The sequence below is a fragment of the Enoplosus armatus genome, chromosome 8, assembly GCF_043641665.1.
Source record: "Enoplosus armatus isolate fEnoArm2 chromosome 8, fEnoArm2.hap1, whole genome shotgun sequence".
In the NCBI taxonomy this organism is placed as follows: domain Eukaryota; kingdom Metazoa; phylum Chordata; class Actinopteri; order Centrarchiformes; family Enoplosidae; genus Enoplosus; species Enoplosus armatus.
Window position 1 is genome coordinate 2268497 of NC_092187.1, and position 23810 is coordinate 2292306.

General features: G+C 43.1%; 2 protein-coding genes across 2 annotated transcripts; one reads left to right on the top strand and one right to left on the bottom strand.

The window, feature by feature from the left end:
* The first annotated feature begins 368 nt into the window (after positions 1–368).
* On the top strand, positions 369–4659 carry zgpat (zinc finger, CCCH-type with G patch domain). Its single transcript, XM_070910923.1, has 6 exons — positions 369–982; positions 1460–1593; positions 1781–1945; positions 2180–2302; positions 3369–3792; positions 4190–4659. Exons 1-6 carry the CDS (start codon positions 369–371, stop codon positions 4326–4328), a joined length of 1599 nt encoding a protein of 532 aa, XP_070767024.1. The 3' UTR covers positions 4329–4659.
* Positions 4660–14214: 9555 nt separating this feature from the next.
* On the bottom strand, positions 14215–23810 carry chrna4b (cholinergic receptor, nicotinic, alpha 4b). The gene is made up of 6 exons (XM_070910877.1): positions 23747–23810; positions 20662–20813; positions 19186–19230; positions 18999–19108; positions 15271–16708; positions 14215–14340 (listed from the first exon to the last, which is right to left on the bottom strand). Exons 1-6 carry the CDS (start codon positions 23796–23798, stop codon positions 14215–14217), a joined length of 1923 nt encoding a protein of 640 aa, XP_070766978.1. The 5' UTR covers positions 23799–23810.

Here is a 23810-nt window from a genome sequence, read left to right on the forward strand (position 1 = left end):
GGGCTTTAGCAAGTCAGTGCACGAAGTATCTGCTATTACAGTGTTAAATGTGAAACATACAGCGTTGGTTGAGTCAGTGGTATTTCCTAAATCTTTGATCACAGTCACCTTTTTCTTTTACTGTCCTTCCAAACTCAGTCAAAATATTTGGCAATTTAATGAGCCCTTGCTATGAATAGATGGACACTAAAATATGACTTAAAAACATGATTCAGCAAAGGAGAAATTGTGTTCTCATGTGATGAGAAAGGAAGACCTGCTGAGATCTGTTTACTTGAACTTTTGAGTCAACCATCTTCTTTTTCCTCAGGTGTCCTGGGGGCCTTGATGCGGTCCATTCCCATCCTGCCCTTGTGCAAAGTGTCAGTATGGATGAAGAAACTCTTGAGGCAGCCCTCACTACCTATGGTGCCCAATTGCAGCAGGTGGAGACAGCCCTGTCAACTGGACTGGACCCCTCCCAGCAGTCAGACCTGCTCAAACTGAAAGAGGACCTTTGTCAGCTGATCGAGCTCACCGAGGGCAGCCTGGTGTCTGTCAAAAAGAGTCGGCTCCTGGCCAGCCTCGAGGACAGTAACGGACCGCAGGCCAACACCTCAGAGGCAGCAGCTGAGAGAAACAGCGCCGAGTTTGCTGCTTTCTACTCTGAACTCGGGGAGTCTTCAGGTAGCAGCTCTGACACTAGAGAGAGGCACAATGAGGAGGAGGAGGAGGAGGAGGAGGAGGGTGGGGTAGAGGATGGTGAAGAGGAGGAGGAGGAGGAAGAGGAAGAAGAAGATGCACTCAGTGGTACCAAAGTGAGGGCACCCTACCGGACAACATGGGGGACACTGGAGTATCACAATGCCATGGTGGTGGGGGCAGAACCGCCAGACGGAGAAGAGGCACAAGTAAGAGTGCTCTACGTCTACCCCACCCAGAAGTCTATGAAACCCTGTCCATTCTTCCTGGAGGACAAATGTCGCTTTCAGGATAATTGCAGGTAAAGTACCAGTGTTTTTAGTTTTTTTTATTTTACACTTAAACCTGAAAAAGTTTGTTGTATTAAGTTAACTTGCCCATATCTGCCTTCTTTGTAATAGCAGATGTCATCCAGCAAGTGTCACCCATTGTCCACACCCTAACCACTACCGCTACAGAAAACAAAATAAATCTGTGAAATGTTGTTGTTTTTGCACCTTTTACCTAACAATTTAATTGTCACTCAATTTAAATGTCACCCAGTTTCGATAATCCTGAAAGAATTTCTAATCGGAGTGAGTTATGGTGTCCCATGAGGGTCTAAATGCTGTTCCTGAGGATTTTCACTCAAGAAGAAATGACCATGGATGTGTTTTCTAGTTCAGTATGAGCTCCAATAAGCCACATTAGTTGAATCCCGTTGAATCGATTATTTACTGTATAATCCACTTGGATCTCAGTTCTGTCTACACACAGTATTTCCCCTTTTTTATTGAAGGTTTTCCCACGGTGAAGTGGTGTATGTGTCGGAGCTCAGAGAGTTCCTGGAGTGTGACCTCAGTAATCTTGAAGAAGGTTCGTCCTGCTTGGCGCGACACGAGGACGGCATCTGGTACCCAGCAAAAATCAAAGGTTTGATGATGTATTTCACAGTAAACTCTTGACAGCTCAGGTTCAGTTCTGACAGGTTGATTACAGTTGTGTCATCTCGTCAAAAACTGTAATACATTTCCTGACAATCTTCAGCAAGTAATCTGAATGCAGAAAGTAAGACAATGGCAGATTAAATGCTGACTCAAATGGTTTATCCTCGATGCAGAAATTGACAGTGGTTTCTACACCGTGAAGTTTGACTCAGTGCTGATGAAAGATGTTGTGGTTGAGGCCGACTGCGTTATCCCGCCTTTGAGAGAAGACGACCCGCTGTCCTCTGACTCCGACCTGGACGACACTGGAGATGGATATGATGTGGCTTATGCAAAAGGTGTGTATGGACATGTGTTGCCATTCCCCTGCCAGCCAAGCTAGTCTTTGAAATCTTTCACCGAAAAAAGTGTGTGTGTATTTTCATAGAACTTTAAAAGCTTCCTTTTGTTAATGACATTATATTCCACTCTACGCGCCAATAAACATTTTGAATTTGTTTAGAAGTTATTGCCATTTTGCCCGTACAAAGTCATTGACTTATCTCCTTTGACTTTCATTTGTTACCCGACAGTTATGGACTCTGCTGTAGAATCCACAGCAACATTTAACAGTGAAAACTTTGGTGGCTGGGAGGCACACACCAGAGGCATTGGATCCAAGCTCATGCTCAAAATGGGCTATGAATATGGGAAAGGTAAGTGCAAGTGCACAACATTAACCGCATTTTAGGTTCTGAAGTCGCGTCCTGTCTTCAGATCAATCAAATCAGTAATTCGTGGCTTGCTTGAGTTTTTTTTAGTTTTTTTTTACTTAAAATTAGTGTACTACTGCATACTCCATCCAAATGTTTCAATGTAACATGTACATAACACATCACTTTCTATCCTCTTTGTCACATTCATGCTAAAGCTTTACAACCAACATAGTGCGTCGATTGTATTGTCGTCTCATAGCAAGAAGGTCCCGGGTTTGAACCAGACCAGGGCAGACTGGGGCGTATTTTGCATGTTCTCCCCGTGTTCCCATCCGTCCGCCTTTGCCATTGACCAAAGCATTGGCCTCAGAATTTGAGTTGGTCCCCGGGCTCTGCACTGTGGCTGCCAGCTGCACCTAAAGAGTGAGGATGGGTCAAATGTAGAGGACAGATGCTGCATGAAAAAAAAAAAATAAATCAATAAAATTGCAATACAAGGAGTACCCGCACACTGGAATCACAGCTCCTTTTAGTTCTATTAGCAACGTTTGGACCAACTACTTCCTCAGGCAAATGAATACCCGCAGGGAGGAAACAGGGGATATATATCATGATGGAGTGTCTATTTGCACGTCCGTCAAAAACACAGGACTTTCACCCAGGAGACCACTGTTTGAGTCCCACCTGAAACTGAAAGTTAATGTTGTTGTTTTCTTTTCCGAAACCATATCCTAAACCTGACTAAAGGCTTTCTAACATGTGGTTAATGTTGTGAAACGGTTGCAGTTTGGTTAGGTTTCAGTAATTTTGAACCTAGGTGGCCTAAAAATACATGTATTTAGGTTAAAGTATGTTTGTAATATGTTTGCACTCTCATTGCACATCGTATTCAGGGTAACTGTGATTCTGATTTAATAAGAAACCTCATTTACGTATAGAAATGTGTTGGAATGATGGAATGCATTTTAAATTTTACCAGTATTCTTTGCATTTCCCTGTATGTGCAAAATAAAATAAAAAATAAAATGTGTTCCTCTTCCTCACTCAGTCACATTTGTTTTCTCAGGATTGGGAAAGATGCAGGAGGGCCGAGTAGAGCCAGTCACGGCAATGGTCCTACCCAAAGGTAAGTCTCTGGACCAGTGTGCCGAGTTAACCCAGAGACGCACCCAGAGCAAGGCCGCTAAAGATGGCACACAACCGGGGCGCCCAAAGAAACGCCGAAAGCCTCGGGTCGCCACTGGAGGGCGCCACAACGTCTTTGACTTTCTCAACCACAAGCTAGGAGGCAAGAGCACTGATCCTGCAGAGGGGGGTGCTGCTGCTGCTGCTGCTGCGGCGTCAGCAGGGAGTGGGGTGGAGGCTTACAGGGGAGGAAAAAGCACCAAGAGGACTCTAAATGTGAAGCTGTTCCAGGCCGCCGAGAGAGTGTCCCAGACTGAGAGGGAGATCCAGAAAATGACTGAGTCACTCAGCAGGCAAACAGGAAGGTCAGTACGGATTTTTGTGTATGTTTTCTTTCTATGTGTCTAATCTGACTTCTTGGAAGAGGGAACTGACCTTAAATGAACCAAGATGTCATTAATGATCTGTTAATTGCAACTGGACATCAGCACCCTGTCTCTCCGTCGATGCTCAGCAGCTGTTATACTATGATTTACTGTCAAATATGAGCACATCAGTTGCTATGAAGCTCCTGTCAAGTCAAGTGGTAATTCCTTTGAATTCATAAATGAGAAGGCTTTTGGGAGTTGTGTAAAAATGTACATACAAGGTGTAAAGATTGAGATTCGTGGCCAACTTGTTCTGGAAAGTGCAGCTAAAATCAACTCGTCTCCTCCGCCTCTCCCCCACTTCCTAACCTATTTGTTGTTTGTGTGTGCAAAGGGACACATCCAGAGTGAAGCAGCTGGAAGAGAAGCTGTCAGCGGCCCGCCGGCTGCTGGCCCAGCAGAAAGCCCAGGAGCTGTCCATCCAGAGAGAGCACAAGAAGGCTGACACACACAAGAAGATGACTGAGTTCTAAGACTTAGGAGGATAAAGGGAAGCACCGCTTGCCTGAAATGAACTTTTGTTCCTTTCCTGTTGTCAGTTATTTTCTACACTGTTTTTTTTTTAAAGACATTTTTTAGCATTATTTCTTACAGGCATCATGGATTTGAGCTGGCGGGGGTGCCCACTTTCTGCAGAATGGATCATTTCTGCTTCTCATTTCATTCTCAAGGACTGAGCAGTTTCGTTCGTGTAAACAGTTGTTTGGTTTCAAATTGTACATTTCACAGTAATGTTACAAACAACATTTTATTTGTAATGAACATTTTTGTTTTCTCAGTGTATTTGTCTCTCTCAGCACTAAAAACTCCTCCTGTTTGGAGAACCGACATGTGCATTTCCCTTTCTTTTTGAGCCATGCACCTTTTACACAGAGTTTACTCCAGTGTAAAGAAATGTTTCTCTACCACAGAATTTTTGATGTGTTCTTTGTTAGACTTTTCTGGGAGAGGTTTCAGTAATTCTGGCCAGAGGCTTCTCCGATGGTTAGTGCAGTATATACTTTGACTTGGAATTCTAACTCTGATTTTAAAATTACATCCTCAGGAGTTGGGAGACCTTTACAGAGTTTGGAAGTGAAGCCCCTCCATTTGCCCACGCCTCTTACCGGCTCATACACAGTGTCTTTGAAGCTACGACCGTAACCTCCCTATTGAATAATGAATTTGGAGAACAGCTTGTCTGCTCGTAGATCGGACACACAGTGTCTGTAGGCAGTGAGTAGTAGTGACTGCTTCTACCTTTCAGACTCTCAAGTATAGCATAACACAAAACTACTGTATTTGCTGCCAGTGTTAAACTTTTTTTTAATGAAGCAGGCCATCTGAAATATGCCGAAGTTTAGTGTGAACCTGAGTCCATGAAAGACAGCTAGAAAACCGGTGACCATCAGCAAGTCGCCACCATTGTGTTGTCCCTAAGGGGAAAGCAATAGTAAATACCTAATCATAAGAGCAGCAGGGAGATACAGTGCACTTCGTAAGCCGTGCACGAAGTCTCTGGATAGACTCTGGCGGAGCAGAGGGGCAGCCACATATGCAGAACTCATGAGCCCTTGACTTGGTACCCTGAGGGAAGCCCCGCTCACACTGCTCTGATCTGTTCAGTGGCAGCACTTTTAGATGGCTGGTGACTGGAGGGATCACGCTGAATTTGCTGATCGTCTGGGGAAAATGGCAAAATGCAGTGTGTGTGTTGATTTAATGGGATCCCTTGAGGGACTGTGCTTCACGCTTTACCCCATTTATGAGCCTCGGGTCTCTGAGGGTATCGCTGCCCAGCCAACTACAGATTTACTGTGTGTGTGTGTGTGTTCAGGTCTAGGTGTGTTGTCTGCATTCTTGGCCGTCTGTATGCGCTGCACACTCCTGCAGACGTCTGTCTCATGTATGGATTCAGACCGGCCTATTAGGGGAGTTTTCGCAGCTAATCAACATTTATCAGAGCCTGGATTGTGCGATTAAGGAGATGTGAAGGGAAAATTGATGGGATGGTCTTCTAGACAGATGTTTTGCTTTGGAATTCACGCTAAGCTATTCAGCTGAGGGCTGGTAGATTGAGCTTTCTAATGTTGTGCTACCTGGCTCTCTGTGGTACAAATCATATATTGGATGGAACGGTTGGAGTTTGCTCTGTTGTCATGGAGATGAATCCAATGACATGCAACATAACACGTTTTCATTCATCCAGTGTGGGATTAATAACTCATAACTGTTATTTTCAGTAAAATCTTTCAACAACTGTTGGACGGATTGCCATACAATCTTTTGGACACATTCATGTCCCCCTCTGGATGAATTGTAAACACGTTTTCCTCATCAGGTTGGAATTTCTTGTCCAATATTTCGGTTGACGATCAAATACCTGCAGAACTAATGACATTCACGTCAACCTCAGCTGTGCTTTTGTATTTATTGCTAATTCGTGAATGTTAGCGTGTTAGTTCATTTGTTTCTCGCGATAAATACGATGGTGAACGTGGAGAGCGTTACACCTGTTTAACATCAGCATGCTAGCATTGTCACTGCTTAACATTAGCGTTTAGCTAGTGCAGCCAAGTTAATGCTTGAAATAATTTGATAAAACAATACCAAGTCAAGGTCCACTTACTAGAATTCTCTGGGGCTTTCAGCCGTATCAGGCCTCAATCAACTGTATCACAAGAGATCCATCTCCGTAACAACGGAGCAAACTTCAACCACTGATGATAATTGTGTGAAAAAGCCAGTAAGTGGTAATGTTATGGTAATGGGGTACCCGACAGTTCCCACCATCAGCAAGCGAGGAAAAACTTTAAGAGGCAGAAACCTCGAGCAGAACCAGACTCTAGGTGGGGGGAGGGGTCATCTGCTTTGACCGGTTGGGTTTGAGAGAGAGAGAGACATAGAGAGGGAGGGAGAAAGAGAGAGGGGGAGAGACAGATAGGCAGAGAGAGAGATAGACGTAGTGACACAGACAGACAGGCAGAGATGTATGGCAGCACTAGCAGTAGAAATAGCAGCTATAATTATAATAATACTGGAAATGTGACTGATAATAGTAGTTACAGCTGTAATAATAGCTGAGACTACCATCGACTAATGTGACTTTTATCTGATCTGAACACACAGTTCAGATTGGTCTGCTCATTATCTGCTCAGAGTGTTCCCCATTTCCCCATCAGTGGTGTTCGCCAACAAACAGAGATTAGAGGAAGTGCCTATAGAGCCCCTGCCCCGGCCGATCGTTTGAATCTTCTGTCTGTTTTCGCCTATTGCGCACAGCAATTTGTTCCCGTGCAGTAGATTAGGAGCAGATAGTTTTGATTGTCCTGTTGCCTAAATGGAGTATTTTATATCATTATGTGATTATAATAACTTATTTTAATACCCCAATTTACCATTCACTAAACCCCATCGCAGAATAGCTATTGTCTAATGGCAACTTAGCAGCCGTAACTAGGCACAACAGGCCTGTCAAACTGCCCAAAGCAGTTTTGTGAAGCAATATACGTGTTGTACGTATATATACACACACACACACGCACTTATACTCACACGCACATACACACTCATACATAGACATTTACACACACACACACACACACACACATATAGATATATATATACGCACATACATACATACACACATATATACATATATGTACATACTCCTGCAGACAGATAGTCTCCTAACAGTTTATTAGGAATCAGCTGGCAACATTACCATCCGGTTCATCACGTGCCTTTAATAAAGTTATTAAATTCAAACACCTCTCCTTGTCTAAATTAATTGTCAAAGCCCTGGCATATGCATCTGCAAAGACAATCACTTAATTGAAATTAGCATTGATGGTCGATTTTTCATCAAGGAACATTTAATAACGTGACATTTAGTTGTAATTAATAACTTGTACTGGCATTTTGCATTGCTTTCTTGAGGCAGCCAATACTTTATAGAGCTCTACCATCCGACGTACACATTTGTAATTTGCCTTTGTATTGCCTAAGTATATAATACTGAAATTATGTATATGAAATCCCTGCTGAAAAGGCATGTCTTATCATTTAATGGAAATTAGTTTGTAGTTTCATAAAGACCATCCTCATTTTCATTTCAGAATTCAATTGACAATATACCACGGTATTGTGTTGCCCGAGGAAACTGGAAGGACAAATGGAAATTAATATCCGTTGATATATGAATCTTTGCATACGGACAAAAGACTAACTTAAGCTTGACTTTTTTTTTACAAAGCTGTGTTTTTAACTCATTTGGAGATGTGACAAAGTGCTACTTTGTATTTCAGACTATCATCCACCCTTTCTTCTGCAGATTATGTTGGAATCAATGAATAACTACACAGCACTGCAGGTATTTTACCATTGTATCCCGTCATTACGTAATGAAGGTTGGTCTTCTGCTGAGCCAGTGGAAATACAATAGTTTTTTGGCTGAGGTCACAATTGAGGTCATCACTTAGGGCATTCAAGTGTAACGTTACATGCTTTTGAATTTAGTCGAATCACAGGTTTTTCTGAGGTGGAGCAGCAGGAAGCAGAAATATGGGAACATGATTAAAGTGGGAAAGAGGTGATGACTTGCTGTAAACAGTAATTCTTTTAAATACAATTGTGTACAAAACAATTCAGAGAAGCTACGCAAATGATTTGGAGGTTAGCTTTGTTCCTCATGTGTCGCAAAGTAGTTGTGCTCTTGTTTAATGAGATTTAATTGAAGGAGGATGTATTGGATCTTGAGGATGCATGAATTGATGATGAGGTGATAAAAGTGGGGGAGGAACGTGGGTGGGGGCGTTGTCTGTTTAGGCTGGTCGAGGATGGATATATTAAAGGCCGGTGAGGAGGAGACTCAATGTGGGGGATCTGTCTAAGGAGTTGAGTCATCTGAGCCGATTAGGGGCCCCACACAGTACATGGAAAAAGAGAGATGGGAGAGGTATTCGCAGGATTGAATAAGAGGGGATGAAACAAGGGAAGACATAGTGAATGGATGGGCAGAGGGAGGGATGCAGTAGGGAGGTAAAAGGGTGAGGAATAAGGAAAGGGAGGGTGGGTCCAGACAACTGGACAAAGGGGACAGGACAGGTTGACCAAGTATAAGTAGGCTTGACGGGTGATTAGAGGTGTGGTTGAGGCATGGCCCGGCTCCCAAACTTAAGTTAACTAGCTAACTTAAGTATTGAAATGTTAAGGATGGATCAATGGATGTGAGGAAATGGATAAATGTTGGGAAGCGGGGGAGGAAGTTGTCCTTCAAGGTAGGTCTGGAATGGATATATTTCAGGCCGGGGAGGAGGAGACTCAGTGTGGGTGATCCGTCTCGATAGTTGAGTCACCACAGCCAATTATGGGGCCCCAAAATAGTTGACAGATTTAAATAAAGCTGAGGCGAGTGTGAGCTTGACGGAGATCATCAATAAGATTTTTGCGTATGTAGGAGTGATATGCCTGAGATCAGAGATATCCTGTGTGGCTGCTGTAGAAGCTGCGTCAATGCGGAAAGAAAGGCTGGAATAGTATTCTGAAGATATGACAGAAATGTGGAGGACTTGGGAAACCGGAATCAAGTGTCCATTCTCCCTGTTTCAGTGAGGAAGAGTGGGTCTTGAGGTGAGACCTTGGAACTGATGTATGTGGTCAGTGGCTCGTATGGGATGAAGTAGAACCCTAGATGGAAAATGTAGATAGGGAACAAAGCTTCCAGCTGGTGGGTTACTGCTCCACAGTGTGAATATGAGAAAGTCAAAGTATGAAGGACTATGTCAGACAGACTGGGATGAAGAGAAGGATTATAGGTAGAAGAATGCCGGAAAAACCCATCAAGAACATGGATCCTAGAGTAAAGTCAACCACAGGGGAATGAGTAGCCCGAACATAAAGAATGGATGCAGACGCTGAGAAGGTGGGAAGTGAAGTGAATTTTGCTGTAAGTGTGGGTTCCTGTTTTTGCAAGCCTTTGATTAGCATGGAAATGTGGGAATGTGTTGATGAAAACGCTGATTCTTGATAAGTAGGTCTGGATGGTAGAGGAAAAACATTATTTCAGATAGACGTGAAGTCTAGAGAGAGAAAGGGCAGCTGGTTTGTGGTGTGATATATCTTGAAACATGCCAATTAGATAGGCTAATGGAGTGCATGGGACGAGGCTGTTAAGGATGGCTTCTTGCACGGCATTTGAAAGGTTTTCCAGTTGTGGAGCTAGTTGAACATTGTGGAATTGAGAGATCTGAACTCTGGAGGCCAAGTGGCAGCAAACCATGTTTGTTAGTAATAGCCGCTGATGGAAGGAGCTGCGTCCGTGTAAGTGTAAGTTGGATGTCTTCGGGTTGAGTGATTGTAGAAGAAGGAAATGCCATTCCAGGAAGACAGGAAGTATTGCCAAAGACGCATTTCTGTATGCGTCATCCAGGACTACTCTAACATGGAGAGAGGGAACGGCTGCTGCTTTGGTTAGAAGTGTGGACAGGAAGGGTTTCCCTTGGGGAATTATGCATGTGGCATAACTGAGGTGGCAGAGAAGGGCTAGCAGCTGGCATTTGGTGTATCTATCTTTCAGGAGATAGTAAGCAGGGCGTGATGGGAGGAGCAGCGGATGATGGTTTTGTAGAGAAGTGGCTAGGACATTTACCTCAATGGGTGTAGGGTGATGCTTTCTAGTCAGTCTGCAGGTGTGGTTGGGTTGTGGGGACAGCTATTCCTGGCGTGAGCACTTCTGCAGAAGGCGACAGTTAGAATGGCTGTAGCTGATTTGGTTAAAATTGTACTGGGGGCTGCGTGAGGAAGGGGAAACGTGAGCAAGGTGTGGGAGCTATGACTGTTCATGCTGTGGTGGGGTGGGAGGGGGCGCCACGTAGTCTGCAGGAGAGGGATGTGCAAGCTGTGAAAATGCAGCAGTAAAGTTCTGAATTGAGGATGTTGAGTACGACTGAAAGATAATCCTCCAGCTCGGATCTTCGTGCTGGAAAAACTGAGCAGATTGTATCGCAGTAAAGGGAGAATGCTAAAGCAAATTCTGTGGAAGTGAGGTCCTTTGGCCATGAAGCTAATGGATGAAAAAGCTGCACTAAAGCTTGGTTTGGCATGCAACATCCTTGGCTGGCTGGTGTCGATGAGAAATAGCTGTAGGAGCTGGGCTAGATCTGCATAATTACTGTAGAGAACCTGCTGGCATAATGCAGGAGAGGAGCAATAAATTGATTACGTTGGTCGAGAGGGTGGTGCTGCTGTGGCTAGTGTTTTAATGATTATTACAGGCTGGAAAAACATTTGGGTAATAGGTAGGGATGGGGTTAGGGTTGGGTAGGGAGGGAGAAAAGGATGGACTAGAAGGAAATGGAGGCGGAGGCTGAGAAGAGCCTGCGGTGGGGCCCCTTGGGTCACTTGGTGGCACTCTTGTGTTGCTTTTTTGGCTGAAATATTGGGAGGAGCAGAGACCATATTGCTGTGTACGTCTTGAAAAAAAGGGTAGAGGATGGGATGGTGGAATGAAAGGATGCATGCGCAGGGGGATATTGCTAAACCTGCCAAGACAGGGATGAAAAGAATGATGGAATAAGCTGAGAAAAATCACATTGGAAGGAGACCTGACCCTCGCTATGGGGGTCTGTTGATACTGTCTGTGGCTGTGGGGGTGGAGGCGCTGTGGCGTCACGTGTGACGATCCAGGAGGTGGATGGCTCTGGCGAGGACACTGGAAGCGTGGGTGTTTGTTGTCGTTGGAGTATTGATGGAGGCTGAGTGAAGTTGAAACAACCTGGCTTTATTGCCGCTGTGGCTGAAGGGCCAATGCCTATCCCTTTCAGAGCACGTTGGAGACGGGCCACGGTCCAGTCTCTGATGTTGGGTTCAGATTGTGGACATGAAGACGGCCGTTGTGTGGAGGAGGACGCAAAGGAGGCGGAGGATGAGGAGCTGGAGCCGGCTACTGCAGCTATGGCAACCGCGATCCTTGGCCCTCGCGGACAGAGGAGACCACTGTCTGTCGGAGAGATCTCGTTGGGGCAGCTTGAGAGGAGGTGCCCACGAGGCCGAGGTACTGTATGTGCACCACAGAGCACGAGCGGCTCTGCTGAGAAGTTTGGCTGCGGTCTGACTGCTGCGTGAGTATTACAGCTTTAGAAGGATTGCTTTTAAACAGATCATCGCCTTAATCAGATGGATTGATCTGCAGATCCATGGTGACTGATTCTTTTGTGTAATCAAACAGGACAGGATGGGTTGACCAGATATAAGTAGGCTTGACAGGCAATTAGAGGAGTCCCTGCTCACAACCCTAAACTGGCTTCTGAAAACCTCAATGTAATTTGAGCATGTGGGCATAACTTGCATTGAAGTATCCCAAGAGACAAGAAAAGTAAAACATCACCTGTGACTATAATACATGCACATACTGAAAATACGGATAAAGGTCATTTCTATCTGGAATTCATGTCATTCAAGTAACATTCACGTTTCATCCGTCTTTCGTTCATTGTAATTCAATTGTTTCAGTCTCCATCCACGTTTGTTGTTCATTGTTCTATAGATGTATCCTTCTCATTCACTTGAAGGTTAATCAAGATTTAAGCAGAGGCCGCTTTTTAGGCCAAAAATTCAAAAAACCATCACATTCAGAGTGATTTTATTAATTAAATAATTTCATACTTTATTTAACCACTTTCGGTTTAGCTTTGTTTTACCACACGTAAAAGTGGTAGTAACCCAAGGAGGCTTCCAAAGACGTCTCACGCCAGAAGAAAAATTAAAAAATAAAGAAAAGGAAAATTCAAGACACAGGTATGGGTGAATGTGGCAGAAAAAAAACAAAGAAATCTAATCTCAATAAAGAGCAACTGCAACAAAGTTAATACACTAAAGTAAATACACCAAAAGTTTGATGTTTTGAACTTTTATATATAAAATCAGACAAACTATTTTAAAAATATGCATTTTTCTAGTAACGTGAAAAATGTAAGCGAATGCACATAACTTGTTTTCAATGTAAACATGGCGAAAGACATGCCGCTGTGTGTGGTTATGACGGTTCTGGAACTTTTTCAACTTCAACTTCAACCAACATCTTTTAGCTGTGTGGTGAGATTAGACTGGGAGGATAGTGGATAGCAGCAGCCTGTGTTGTATAGGCTGGCAGGGTCGGAGGTAGCCGGGAACCGCCACGACGGCGTTGCACCCTGCTGTCACCGATTCAAAATATATAAAACGCCAGCGTTGGCGAGCTGTAGCCATGGCGGCAACCGCTCGCTGTCTGAAAGCACCTCAGTCCACAGCCATGGTAGGGTTTCTGGCAGGCTGCACAAAAGTGCTCGAGCTAAATGCTAGCATCAGCATGCTAACATACTCAAGTGAAGTACAGTATAGAGGCTGGTTTTCTTGATTGAAGATAATAATACAAATGTCTCCCCAATTAATGTGGCAGATATTTATTAATATTCACCTTTAACTTTAAATATCAATGCCTAAAATGGCCTTCATGCTTGACACAAAAAAAAAATGAAATCAGGCCAGTCATACTCCTATTCTACTCCTTTACCAAGCAAAAGAAAAAAAAAATGAATGTGCCCTTGCCTTCCTTTAGCCTTAGGTGGCTGGGGCTGAGGGGAGGAAGGGCTATGCATGACTGAAGAGAGTGACTTTAAATCCCTCACTCTTAACGCTAAAGTGCCGTGGTAGTAACCAAGAGAATGGCTAGAAAGAAATATTGAATAAATGTGTTTAAAAATCACAGAGACGTATGTGTGCTTACCCAAGCAGGTGCAAAAAAAACATTACACACACACACACACTCAACTCCTTCGCATAAATCCTTCCCCGTACTGAGTTCTGACTAATCAAGTTGCACAGAAAGATGAATAGTTTATGAATATTTGGTGAGGCCACTGCACTGTCACCTGTGTTATTGTCAAGATACTATAACATTGACATTGTAGAAGGATTTAAACCAAATCCTTTATAGTCTTATTAATATCTCACATTCTCACAAAATAAAATAAAACTCTTCTGCAGTTGTAAATGGGTCAAAGTCTATTCTTCTTCTGTTTTGTTATGAAGGCGACAGCTTGAGCTGTACAGCTCAATGTCAAAATGGAGTGGTGGGGAAGGATATTTTCGCTGTTGGCCTTTTGCCCTCATAAAGAATTTATATTCCCACTGGAATCAGTGATAGATATTTCATCTCGTTTCTTCATGAGTAACCTTTTGATAACCTGGGGCAAGAGCAAGGAGTGTGACTTGTAGTTCTTGTAGTAAGTAGAAAATAAAAAGATAAATGATTAACCTTTCTCTTTTTTTTTGTTTTATAATATAAGACAGAAAGTCTTTCTGTCTGTGTTCTTGGACTCCCTGTCCTACAGTGGTGAGATTCTAGATCATTCCAGCCAGCCAGGGAGGGAGAAAGAGTCCCACAGATCCCAGTATACACACCAGTACAAACATCCAGAGGAATATCCTGTCAATGACCATGGCCACATACTTCCAGTCCTCCTTCACCTAGAGGGGGGACAGACACAGCAGAGGGACATTTCAAATTTCACACCACACCACCTTTTTTTATACCAGCTGTCAGTTTTCACCCTTGATTGATTTCTCTCGAATGGCTGATTTTTTCATTATTATCTGCTGAATGTCAGTCAATCCTTGCTTGTCTCTCTTATGAAAAATTCAAGGTCAAATTACTGAGGTCCTATTGTTTCAAAGACAGGCCTTTTCTGGCTAGAAACAGAAAGTGCATTGTGGTATTGACAATGACTGGTGTCAATGAATGCAATAACTTCCACCACTTTTAGAATAATTGTACACACTTTTGAACTTCTCCTCCCATTCCACAAAGACAGTGACACAGCAGTTGAAACTGAATCAGTACTGTATACTTAGCAGTCTCCTAATTAAATTGTATTTTCACTTATAAAGACAACAAAGTGATAAGGGGGTGTCATGTAACCTTTTCACACTGTCAAAACTGAAAGACCAGCACCACGAGTCAACACATGAACAGGCAACATGAGGTAGTCTCAGTAAATTGTAACATGTCTGATGGTAATTTTCTCTAGGACACGTTTAATTAATGTTATGTAAGTCCGTTTTACGACAATTCACCCCCTGTTGGATTACAAGGCACGACCTATTGTGCTCATACACTGAGAATCTTGAATTCAAAAAGACGATTACAGATCTAATATACAATTTTTCCCACATCCGAACTGTAGCTCAAATTTCAAATTAAAAGGTGACAGTCCTATTGCATGTGCTAAGGGGATTGTACTTGTATCCAAAAATATTGAATGGAACTTGGCGAACTAATTTAAGCCACATTGAGTAACAAGGACCTTCTTTTAGACTTCTTTCAAATATGTGCACTACATAAACATTTAGAAACTATTATGTCATTACCAAGGCTTTAGATCATTTCTGTCAACTCACTGAAAAATCTGCATCCTCTGCCCGGAGATGATCAGCAATGTACTGAACTCCCTCTATGGCCCGATGCATAGCTGGGGAAATAGTTGGAACCACGGTGTCCTGTTGGGTACTCGCGTCTTTAGTGGACTCTGCTGTGAAGGTTTCGGCTAGGTGATCTGTAGAGGCTTGTTTCTTCACCCACCCTGCGATCCCAACGACCCCAGGCCCTTCATCACGCAGACAGCAATACTGGACGCTATGGGAACGACACAGATGCCCAGCTCTTTGAGGAAGCTCCTTCTGTTGGTCAGACATTTGCTCTACACTGAGGGAGCGGCCGTTTGGAGCCAGTGCATTTGGTTCTTCCCTGGATATGCTGGGAAGTGGGCCCATCGGCAAAGTTGGTGGCAAGGACAATTGGGAAGAAGACGAAGCTGCGGAGCTGTGTCCACGTAGAGGCTGTTTCTCTGAGAGAACTGAATACTGACCAGATGTGGATCGGCAGAAAATGTTGGCCTTCAGTGGGTGATCTTCCTCGTTGCGGTCCTCAAGAGGAGAAGTGAGTGGAGAAGGTGAGCAGACAAGAATGCTTGGACTGTCGGATGGAGTCCTTGGGAGTGTGTTCTCTACCTGGCCAATCTGTCTCAACCCCATCTCCAACCCCGTCCAAAAAGCCTGTGAGTTGCCAGTTGCACATATGGTGGTGGGACGGTGCATCATCTCGATAAGCTTCTTGCAGTGCTGCTTAGCTGTGCCTGGCGGACGCTTCATAAAGAGGACTCGAGGCACCAAGTCCAAGAATACTCTCCGCACCCAGTGAGGCATGCCATGGGTTTGTGGTGATCGGTGGTGCACGTTTAACACAAAGACAGTAATTATGATGGAGAGCGTGACGAAGACCATGGTGAACAGCAGGTATTCACCAATCAGTGGAATCACCAGCGATGTAGACGGGATAATCTCTGTGATCAGCAGGAGGAATACCGTCAGGGACAGCAACACTGAGATACACAAGGTGATCTTTTCTCCACATTGCGAGGGCAAATAAAACACCAGCACAGTCAAACAGGAGATGAGAAGACAGGGGATGATAAGGTTAATGGTGTAGAACAACGGAAGCCTTCGGATGATGAAGTAGTAAGTGATGTCTGCGTAGATCTCTGTGCAACACTCGTACTTTTTGGTATTGTACTTGCCCACTGCATTGACAATGACCCACTCCCCGCTCTCCCAGTAGTCCATCTGGTCCACATCGCCGGCCATGCTGATCAGATCGATCTTGGCGCGGTCATAGGTCCACGAGCCAAATTTCATCTTGCAGCTCTGCTGGTCAAAAGGGAAGAAGGTGACGTCTATGCTGCATGAAGACTTGTAAATGGCCGGTGGCATCCACTTTATCCGACCATCATGGAACAGGTGTGCCTTCGTGAGGTGAGTTACCGCAAAGTCGCCGTCAGCGCTGCGCATAAAAAAAGAGGGGAGAAAAGTGGAGATATTTTTCAAAATATACATTACACTTTTTTATCAAAGCATTTCATCTTGCACTTGAATCTTGACTGAATTTTTGGGGGAGATTTCAACCCCATCTCACTGTAGTCTTGTAGGTTTGGTCAGTGGAAAAAGCTTGCAAGTGGACCTGGATCTAAGATTTTATTTTAAAAATACTATTTTCTAAAGTCACGCAATATTTTTTTTTACCTTTGACTGAATCTGGACTGCAAGCTAGAAGCTACTGTAATCGTTTTTTATAATATTATTTGAATAATTAACTAATCTGAAGGACAAATGACAAACTTCTTTTATATAGCCGGACAAGCGCAAAGCATATAAAAAACAAAATTTTACAAAAATCTTCATGCTTGTATTACCTCAAATTTTGCAAAGACGCAATATTTGTTAATATATGTATACCATGACACTCACATTTACACATCTATATCACCAAGGAAATAAAAGATTGGATGTGCCAAAGTTTCCTACAAATAAATAACAATAAAACGAAAGGGTCAATGCTCTCATCTCTGTCACTGAAAACTGTCATGGCAACAGCCACCCCACCCTCCTCTCTTTCATCTCCTGCCTCTGTAAATCTTTGTTGTAATCCTCTTATTCCAGCCCTGCCATTACATACCTGAGCACCACCCATTACTTCCTGCCTCAGCTCATCATCTCACCCAGTCTGTCTTTTTTTCTTTCTTTGAATGTAATTTTAGTAATTTCATGTCATTTTGTTGTCAGCGTCTTATGTAAAGGGCAAATAAGGTTGCCATGCTGTGCCCTGCCTTATTAGTTCCCACAAATAAATGCCTGCGCCTCAGACATTTCATCAAGCACAATCCCATTTGTTTAATGACATGTTAATCTGAAAATTGTAGTGAGCAAACTCTCATGCCTTTTTCTAATACTTTTTTTCATGTCAGCTGGTTTTCCTTCAGAGAGAAATAAATGCAGGTCTACTTGAGGCACTCACACCAGATGCATTTTTATCTGAGGCCCTTTTAAACAAATCCAATTACATTTCATCTTCTAATTCCCAGCCTAATGTATTGCTTTGTACAATGTACCAAGCTTTGTTTGCAACCACATCCATTAAGGCTGACCTTGTTCACATTTATTTCAGCTAAATTGTTTTATGAGACTGGCACAGGATGTTTGGCACAACAACAGAATCTTCTTGTTTTCCCTCTAGTCATACCATCTGTGGGACTGACAGGCAGCAGGCAATACTATTTAATTCTGAGTTTGGTTGAAAAAACAAATTATTCAATTGAAGGTGTCCCTTAACAAAATGTGTTTCTGTGAGGGCCCGCCTCTTTGTATTTCGTTTTTTTTTTTTAAACGACGCGGTCAGAATTAAACAACCAATCAGGGTTAGCTAGCACGTAACGAGCCAATCATAGCGACTCTGTGCAAACAAGTGCTTTGGCTCCTCCCTCCCTCTCTGCCAGGCTCGGCGGTGCACTGAAGTAAATATTGGACCAATTTTTCGCAAGCCACATATCTTTCCGAACATTCTGACGCTAAAATGGCATTTTTCAGACGTACAAATCAGGAGACTTGTCTCGTTGTTTCGGCAACACACTCTCGTGAGATCTGGCAACACAGACATCACTTTTCGCTGCTGGTGCTGAATTAAAAGTTAGAACTGAGATGAAACGTGTGTTTCTTTGCTTAATAACAATATTATCGTTATTACTTAACTGTTGGAGGGGAAGAAGAGAGAATATTATTTGACGAATAAAACAAGCTTGCATGTTGGGTGCGTCGTTCGGTTGGAGGGGCTTTGCAGAGAGATACAAGGCCCCTCCTGAAGGTTTAGCCCCTCCAAACAAACAAACATGCACGCGCATTTCGCTGGGCTTGAAGCGGAACGTCAAGGTTGCCAACCGTTGTCACTAACTAGCAAACTAACGGTAAACTTTGCCTGGATGACCCTTATTTGTACAGTGTCGCTGTGATTGGCTGGTTACATGCTAGCTAACCCTGATTGGTTGTTTGATTCAGACCGGGTTCAGTTTTTAAAAAAACGAATTCCATGAATACGGACGCTCACAGACCCACATTTTGTTGAAGGAATTAAATATTCCTCGTGACATGCAAAGATCAAAATGAGTTATTTCAACCAAAATCATAATGAAATAGTGCCTACTGCGGCTTTAATTAATCAAAATATATAGAGCATTAGTTGCCTTGAAAATGGCAACATTTAAGATCCGAGAATTTTTTCACGTATTGATACAGATCCTCACTTGTTGTAGAGGACAATGTCAGGCCTCCAGATGATCTCTGAAGGAATACGGATGGAGGTGACATTTTCGTATTCCTCCGGGTTCCAGCGGAGTTTGTAATCGTTCCATTCCTATTGGAAAACATGAATCATCTTTATACACTGCAGCCCTACAGTCAGCGTGTGTTTTGTCTCTCATCATCACATACTTGCTTGACCCAGACATTTGTGGTCATCATCTGGTTCTTCTCGTCCTTATTTCATGTAAACAGAGGAGAAACAGAACAATGACTGTGACGTTCATCTTCTTAAAATGAAGTCCACGTCAGTCGGGACTTCATCGTCACATGTATTTCTTTGAACATCTCATTTTCTAGTGGTTATTTAAGATCCTACATGCACTCATGAATCAGTTGTAGAACAACTACCACATGCATGCCCTCTATTTATAAAGACAGATTGGTTGTGTAATACACCAGCAAAAAAATATTAAGCAGCGCTTCATGCGAGAACACCCTCACTGCACTGTATCTGTTGCTTTGCTGCCACTGCTGGCACGCTGCTTTCTCCAGCTCTTTCCCAGACACATCTAAGACACAGCAGTCAGTGAAAACACTCCGTAGGAGAAGACAACTTCACCCAGAGCTGACTCTCACTGCCAGGCATGTGGAGCAAGCACTGTCACCTAATTGTGTGTCAAAAACTTGTGAGCATCATCCCCGCAGTAATGCAGGCTGCACGTATTCAATCTTGAAGCTGCGCCAGGCAACTTTGCATGGCTCCAAATGGCAGTTAGAGATGTTATAAAACACTGTTACCTTAGTCAACAGAAACCCTGCAACATAATTTGTGTAAAAGGGGTCTGTAATGCAAAGATAACATAGAGACAAGAGAGAATAAAGATGTTATTTTGTTGTGTAAGTGTCGTTGACAACTGAATTTAATTTGAGAATCTCTTTTTGGTAAATCTCTTGTTTCCGCTGATCCGTGATCGGTGTATTTAGATGAATCTCTCTTGCTTAGTGCAGCTTTGAGCTGGTTGCCGTTATGATCATATTGAATATGATACATGAGACAGAAAGAGTACAACTGAAAATGCACCATTTACACTATCACATAACATTCATAATAATAAATCAACCTTTAAAAAAGGACCACAGCAGCGCCTAAACAGACGGAAGTGACATTTGCAGGTAAGTTTACCTGCTGTTCATTGTGCCGCAGCCGGCCCGCTTATTAGCTTTCTAGCCTATACAGCAGCGCACTTTTCCCCGCCGAATGTTTGGTGGCTCGGTGAACGAGCTGAGGTGCAGTAGAAGTCGTGTGTTCATGTTTGTAAGTTAGATAAGGAGACTGGCAGGAACGTGTTGTGTTGTGTTGTGTAGCAGGCTGCTGTTTGGCTGTTACTCAGTGTAACCATCTGCCTATGATAGAATGCTGATGTTACCGCTTTGTGCAACTGTGGTTTAAAATGAAGCAATTTGATTGGCTGTGTGGAAGCAATGTCTATCTTCCCATAGATTCATGCAAAAATAAGGGTCCAATATACATTTGAGCACAGGACACGTGATTTACAGAGCAGATATGTAAAGCTGTAGCAGTAAAAAAAAAAATTAAATGTTGCAATCGGTCTTGATATTTCGTGCTACTGGTGAAACTAAACAAGGCTGTGAGGTTTTACTCACCACATCAATAAGCTGGGCAATAGACAATCCAAAGTGGACTAACACTGTGTCTGTAGTGTTTTCCACAGGCCGGGAGAGCTTATTGTAATGTACAAACAGATCCTGGAGCAGCCTCTCTTCAGCGTGGGCACGAGGTCCAACTTCGAAACAAACTGAAAGGGGGGGGGAGAAGACAAGATTAGACACATAGGGAAAGTATGGGGTGTGGCACTTGGACATTGGCCTGTTCAACCAATTATCCAATGACAATTGTACACCTGTTCTATGTTGTTTACCTCATGTCTTTGTCCGTTTTTCACTTTGAGGTTTGCTGTCCTCGAACTGAGAAGCACCTGATTCAGCTACATATTGCTGGAAGATGCGCGAAAAAACCCTGTTTACGTAAGGAAAGCTTTGACTAATGACGTGGCCTTTAACGTCTTTTTAGTAGTTTGAAAAAAATTACATTTGGATCTTTGCTTATTAAGGCTGCATATAGATGCACAAGCATCAGTCAATTTTAACCAGTTTGAACTGTTTCTTTTTTTGCACATGTATGTATAAATATAGAAGTCATCATTTCACATGCATGCTATTAATATTGAATATATTTTCTATCGTCTACAATAAGCCCATATTATGCCACCATAAAGAATCCACCGAGTGTAATCTAAAAGGAGGGTGACCTCTATTATACAGGTTGGCGTATGGTTACATGAGACTGAGAGATGAGAACGGCAGATGGGGGGGGTGGGGGGGGGGGGGCAGGAGAGAAGGAAAGACAGGAAGGATGAATCTGAATCTGAGGACATCCGTTTTCTCTCCGAACAGACGTGCTGATGGACCGATCTGTCCAGACGTCTCGTCCCTTCCTCACCCCCTCTCGCCCTCTCTGCCACAGCCTCGCTAATGGAGCAACTCAATCCAATCACCCCCCCCCCCCCACCCAACCACCACCACCACCACCACCACCCTTTACAATCAGCTCACATAGCACCGAGAATGACCTAACGAGGTCTGGGAGCAATTAAAGAGACGGGGATCGTCCCAAGGCTCGTACAGTACAATGTCCTTTGTATTCCGATCCTTTTTTTTTTATATTCAATTACCATATTCCTATTCTGGACATTGTGCATCTGCGCAGGTAATTCAATGGCAAAGCAATACATCATAGGCTGTGATTTTGTTTCGCCGGTCTCAGTGATATTTCATTATGCCTGGCACTACTGCATATTTCAATCTTGTGTGTGGAGCATTATATTGTATGTATTGTTTATTGCGAGAAATATTAATTGTATGGGAGCTGTGGGGCATGTTGTTATTACCTCATTGTACCTTCTATCTATCTATCTATCTATCTATCTATCTATCTATCCAGACAAATATGCTCTGCTGTTCTAACTTGCATTCTTAAAACAGGGACACAGGTGTTGTTGTCATGCCGCTGGCCTTCCTCTGGGGTCCTCCTACCCACTCGATCAAAGCTGATGGGCTGTCCTTCAGTTGCCTGAAAACTGGCATCCTCAATTTTTAAAGGCTTGAGATCAATATCTTATTAAATGGATATATTTTCTTTCTTTTTTTTTTTCCCCCACCTTCCTGTTTGCACCTGAATCTGTTTGACATGTCCAGATGCCCAGCAACCTTGAGATGTCTCCACGTTTTTTTTTTTCAGATGAGAGAAACACAGACGCAGGTAGCTTTATTCATCACGTCAGCTCAGGGTGATATCTGTTGAATGCAGCTGATATTAAATAAAGAGGGACGCTCCACTAGATTCTAAAGCAACCTAGCAACTAATGGGTTTAGAAGGGGGGGGGAGCTCGCAGGGTGCCCTGACTTTGACAATGTGTGGGTCAGAGCAGTAATGTGTGCAGGAGAAAGTAGGTAACTGTTGGATGAGTTTACTTCTGTCGGATGTGCTTTACAGGACACTATGAATAGCACCGGGACAGACTGTAACGTTACCCGTCTCTTCGAATGGAGAAAATTCACCTTTCGTACTGAAACTTTCCATTCCAGTTGACGTTCACGTAACTACTCAACTTTCTTTTCCCTTATTTTGTGAGAATATCCGGTTCCTGCTCCATGATAATCGTGCCATTCTCCCGGATACACCAATTATTTATGCAAACAATTGAAATCAAACGACAAGAATAAAGTGAATCATCCAGAAAAGTTAATAACAAACCTGATATAAACATTATGGCAAATATAATTTCTAGTAATTATTTTTTATTAGCTGATATTATCAGTTTTGCAAAGCACAAGAATAACAGTTTCTGTAACGCTCAGTTTGTCTCAGAGCTCCTGGACCCAGTTCTGTCGTCTTTTGATCAAGTAGTAGTCTAATAGGCCAATAATGCATGAGCAGCAAATATCACGTTTTATACAAATGAGCCCTGCTCCTGAACTAGGCAGACAAAGCTTGTAACCAGGTCACTAAGCAACGGAGGCAGTTTCTACCTTCTTATCCAATGAAAACCTTAGAAAAAACAACATTTTGTGTCCTGAAGGTTATGTTTTTGTCAGTGATTGTGTTACTAATCTTGTCAGAAAGAATTTCCCTTGCTCCCAATGAATAATGGGACTGGAGCTTCATTAGGGACTGTACAAAAATTATTGGGGTGGGAGGGAGGGGCGGGGGGGGGGGGGTCTATTATTTCATACAAAAGCAAGACCATGTAATGCCTTTTTTCATATTTTCTTGGGACCCTTTCCCCTCACTTAGAACTCCCTTAAAATAACTTCAATATCTCAAAATAATAGATGTATGGCAAACATAACAAAATAGAGAAAATCTACAGTCACTGAAAAAGAGTGAACTGGGCATCAACTTTGCTGGACTGACCTGAGCACAGCAATATTTTTGCCCCAGAATGAATGAAAAAAAAAAAAAAACACCACAATTTGTGATGAATAAAAGCCTCTCAATAAATACGGACCAGCCTCCCTTGAGCAAATTTAAAAAATCCATAACATAACCTCCCCCCCCCCCCCCCCCCTTTTCCGATATCCCCGGCCACCCACTAATAATTTTCACACAGTCCCTCGTGTTGAAAAAGAAAATGAGCTGAAGCAACTGACAGAAAGGGAAACGGTTTACCTTGTGGAGGAAGAGTGCAGAAAAGTAAGCTCAAACATTTGTATACATCCATAGCGCCTCCAGC